The 5000-nt window shown below is 37.9% G+C and overlaps 1 protein-coding gene across 1 annotated transcript in view; it reads left to right on the forward strand.

Moving 5' to 3' along the window:
- LOC113814753 (uncharacterized) overlaps positions 1-5000 on the forward strand; it is a 27126-nt gene that overhangs the window by 20537 nt on the left and 1589 nt on the right. The window contains exons 3-6 of the mRNA XM_027366814.2: positions 1-781; positions 985-1233; positions 1420-1551; positions 4347-5000. The exon at positions 1-781 is cut by the window's left edge and continues 893 nt beyond it; the exon at positions 4347-5000 is cut by the window's right edge and continues 1589 nt beyond it. Coding sequence (XP_027222615.2) covers positions 1-781; positions 985-1233; positions 1420-1551; positions 4347-4442 — 1258 coding nt within the window. The 3' untranslated portion in view covers positions 4443-5000. The remainder of the gene's footprint in view (positions 782-984; positions 1234-1419; positions 1552-4346) is intronic.

Genomic DNA, 5000 nt, shown 5'->3' on the forward strand with positions numbered 1-5000 from the left:
TGAAGATAAGAGAACCATTCCTACCACATATCCTAATGGCCAGGTGGCTTACAATGCCTATGGCCAGTACCCCTATTATTTGCAGCAACAGTTGCACCACACTGTGCCTCAGCCAGGGCAAAATTTTGGGCAGTTCACAGGTCACTTAGGAAAGAATTCTCCGGTAACGTCTGCTGCATCACCGGTGCCTTCTTACAATAATAGTCACCAGTATGGGGGAGGACCTGATAGGTCATTCCAAAATACTTATTACCCACAGCAGTGGAACAATAGTTATAGTGCTGGTAGTCCTAATAAAGGTGCTCCATTTGGTCCATATGATTATCGCCTGCAAGCCAACAATAGTGTTCCAAGCACATCACAGGGTGTGCTAAGTCCAAGTAACATTACTGGGACTGTGACTGCAGCACCCACAGTGCCAGTGTCTATGAGTAGTGGTCTATCAAATAGCTCTACAATAGAAAGAGGAACAGTTGGCAAAAGGCAAGACCTAGAAGATTTCTACACTCGATATTATTCTCCAAACAAATCAACGGTGACTCAGGCCCAGCAATCTGGCGTCCGGTCTGGGGACTCAACACCAAGCCATAGCAGTAGTTCTGGTGCTTTAGGGTCCACCACAGGATCATTACGGTCTTGTCGAAGTGTTCCAGATTTGAGTGCTGCTGAGGATTCTGAAGTCACGTCTTACAATAGTAGGATTCCATCAGCTGGGGAAGGTCGAGGATTTTCACACACACCTCCACCTCGACCCTCAAGCACAGGACTCAGTGGGTTGGAGGTAAGTATGACATTGGTTTCCTAATATGAGAAGTTTATCATCTTAGAAATTTGAGACTTACTGTGTATAAATATATAAATATGTTAATTCTCTTGCTTATGTAATCTTTTTCTTTATATGTAGCAACTTTGGTTCTGTCGTAGGGAAAAGGAATATTTCCTTACCAAATCCAGACTGATTTATTACTCTTAAAATGTCTGTAGGACTGGAAGCCACTTCCTGACCTTCCAAGTACACCTGAGTCCTCTCCTGCTCAGCATTCCTATCAACAAGGACTCTCACAGACCACGGTAGGATCCCATCAGTACACGCCAACAAAGACACGTCTCCCAGATCCCTTCATTGAACTGACAGCTGATGCCCAGGCTTTAGTGCAGAGTATGGCGGAAATGGGTTTCCCACGACCGAGGGTTGCCAGAGCTGTTCAGAAACTGGGCACGGATCATAAAAAGGTAGAACACTGCAGTAAAATTACTTGTGGAAAAGACCTGTGAAAAGTTGTGAATTTGTTGTCACTATTATTCTATTTTAGAGATCCTTGTATTTTTCACATTATAGATTTCTATTCATATATTTATTTTTATTTACTTTTTTTTATATAAAGTTTCAATGCAAGATGTTTGTCCTTTTATTTTCAGCTTATTGAGGTTCTTCTGGTGTTGCAAAATCTCCAGGATGCTGGAGAAGATGAATACAAAGCAGAACGTGCTTTTTACCACTATATGGGGGACTTGCAAAAAACGAAAGACCATTTGGCAGCAGCAAAACAGGTAATTTGGTGAAAAGTTTTTGATTTCACTGTAGTTCTGCTGGAGCAATATCCAGAAAAAAAGAAGAAGTAGAATAAGAGAGAGTAGAGCTAAAAAGTATTCATATTGTATTGTATTACTTGTTTATAATGGTACATAAAATATCCATATAGTAATGGTATCACTTTTTTATAGACTGCCCTGGTAGGAGCAGTACTTTCACATGATACTTTTTATGAAATCCATAATACATTTTATAACATTCCAAGTTACCAAGTTGGGGGGAAATACATTTTTTGTAGTGATTTTTGCAAATTATTACAAATAACATTAAGTAGAATAAATAGAATTTTTAGTAGTGGGTAGTATTTCCAGAAACTGAAATAAAATGCTAATTTTGCTGTTATGACCTTATGAGTGTGCAGCTTAAAGCCTATAAATGGAAGAAGCACATACAATATTAGCTTCTGAGATAACATCAGATGCTGTAGATCTCATCTTTTGTTGGTCAAAAAATTCAAAGCAAAATATTATATTCACAGTATGGATCATTAATAGGCTGTTGACTTATATCATAATCTGGACATAAGCATGACATAAGAGTGTCTATACCAGACATGGTCAGTATGATTATTCTGTATAAAAAGGTTACTTATTATTTATAATTGCTATCAGCATTAACCAGTTTTATACAGAGACACTGATGTTGGCATCATGAAGTGTAATTGGAATATACTGTGATACCAATGTTGGCGTCATAATTCCATTTTATTTTAGTAACTGCAGATTAATCCTGTATTCTGTTCTGGCTCTATTTTTAGACTGTATATTGTCCAACAAATTCATTAGCTCCACTCACCATCCTTGTTCCCACCAATCATGTAAATCAGCTAGACATATGCCCCACCTTCTACCCAGAATGAGGAACTATCATTGGCAATCACAGTCACAGTTTTCCCCTCTGTGGTTTTTCCTTTTTTCTCCATATCCCCCTTTTCCTTTACCTCACCACATACCCCTCCACCTGGGATGGGAGACTGTACAGGGGAGGTACATTTTCCCCCCACCCTGGTTCATTCCTTGCCCTCTTAACCCCCTCTCCATCTTCATTTCTCAAACACTTTGCTCCAAATAAGAGAGAGAGATAAATATACTTTACCTTAGTTTACCATGAAATGAACTAGAGGAATTTTCTCTCTTTCTGAGAGAGAGAGAGTGAGTGAGTGAGTGAGTCAGTGAATGATTCAGTGAGTGAGTGAGTGAATGGGAGAAACTTTTAAATAAGAGACACTCAGAATGACACAATCAAAGTTACTGCTTACAGGCGAGTGCCCTGTACCCGAGCAATGCACATTTTTAAAATCATTTGGAGTGAACCGGTTAATGTTGTAATCCAAATGTCAGTAATGATATGAAGAATAGTAATGATATTAAATGACCTAATTAAAAGTAATAGAAGAAAATGGGTATATGATATGAGATCAGGAAAGGATGTTTATTGACTCTTTGGTGGCTAAGAGCTTTTGGAGCTATCTTTGTGTAGGCCTAATTTACAAAACAAAACTATTCTGTACAGTGCAGTTACCTGGCATCAGTTGATTAAGTTATGATTACTTTCATTATCATAACCTGAAACCTCTACTTTATATTTTGTCTTTGTGGAAACAGGCTTTGAAAGTGTTGTTGAAGAATTTTATATATGTTACAATTACATAGAGCATGACTTTTTCAGTTCCTCCCCAGTGTCAGCTTAATAAGCATAAAGAAGATCATCTTCCTGTTTGCAAAATTTCAGTCAAGTTGTTAACCCAGTAACGACAGGTGTCCCACATATGAGACACCTGAAAAAATAAACATTGCCGGGCATCCTGCCAGTGTGACGCTGTATCGGGGCTTGCACTTAGACGCAGCAGCGGGCCGTGGCTCACGATCGGGCAGAGTCTGGGCCAGCCCCGCACACTGATTTTGTAGCTGCCCGGAAACTTTTATTTTTGGCTTCAAAATATAGTGGCAGTAAGGGGTTAAGCTGCAGTTTGCAAAAATGAGTTTGTTTGAATTGAATGTTTTTTTATGAAGGTATCCTTAGAAAAGGGAGACTTCAAATGCTCTCTGTAAAATCTGTGAAATCCAGTTTTGCCCACAGGATTGATAGATAAAGTTAGATATGACTGTGAAACTAGATCATACAATAATGTTTTAAGTATTTTGGCTGATATTCATCACTAAGACTTATATCTCTTTGGTCGTGGTTGGCTTGATGTCCTGCATTGGCTGTGGTGGACTGAGTTGTAGATGGCACTGCATCCGGACCTTTCTCTAATAGCAGTGACATAATTTGTTTGGTGTCACTATTAGACACAGAAACATAAAGTCAAGGAAAGACTTTACTTTTTTATTTCTTAAAATGAAAAACAAGTATGAGTTATTAGGTGCCCAATGTTGTTCATTGAAGTACTGAATGAACTGGGTGCAAATGGGGGAAACTGCTGATGTACGTCAACAATGCTGCATTACTGGCTGCTAACCTTTTTTTAAATTATTATTCCACTTTTAAATGGGTGAAGAATGTTTTCTCCTCCTCAATAATCTTTTCTCATAATATATAGTTGTCAAGATAGCTTGCATGAAACTTTGAATAACATGATAGACATATGAATGACCTTGTAAATGGTGACTGAAAGATTTAAACCTCGTATAATCATCAACCTTTTTTTTTTCTTTCTTTCCATTGCAGGCTTTTGCTATTGTCTTATTTTTTGTCATTTTGTCTTTTTTCCCCCCATTCGCCTTAAAGTAATTTTGTGCATCTTTTTCAGCTGTGTGATCTAGGTTTTGAGGATGAAAGAATAGTCGATGCTCTCTTAAAACATGATAACGACAGAGACAAGGCCCTGGAAGAGCTCATAGCCTAGAGTCCACCAGTGTCTTCCTTTTATATACCACATTGTGATGAGGTCAGCTGAGTTTTACTAGCCATATTGTGTGTGCAAGTGTAGAGAATGTAAGATTTTGAGCCACAGATTAGGTTTATAATAATCCTAATGTTTTTGGTCAATGTCTTTATGAAGGAGCCTTTTCCAAGAACATGGTTGTTCATTATCAGTGTTAGAATGTTTCTGATATATTTTTTAGAAATAACTTTCTTTTCTTTTTTTTTCAAAGAAAAAGAGTTAAAAGAGTAGTATTTTGTAATCTCTAAATCAGATTGAATCACTACCCATTCATAGCTAAGGAAGACTTGATAGTGTGATACAAAAGTTACAAGACCGATGTATCCTTCTAAATTTCCCATCTACGTTGTTTCTCTCGACATTTGATCCAAAGACTGCCAGATCTTGAAGACTGGAAAGAACTAGAATGATCATGTGTAAACCATCATACTGTCTGTTATGATGGACTAGGTATAGTTAATAACTAACCAAAGAAAAGGGAATGATCTCCATGAAGATGGCTTGATAAAGTATCTGTCC

This window comes from Penaeus vannamei, chromosome 13 (assembly GCF_042767895.1).
Source record: "Penaeus vannamei isolate JL-2024 chromosome 13, ASM4276789v1, whole genome shotgun sequence".
Taxonomy (NCBI): Eukaryota; Metazoa; Arthropoda; class Malacostraca; order Decapoda; family Penaeidae; genus Penaeus; species Penaeus vannamei.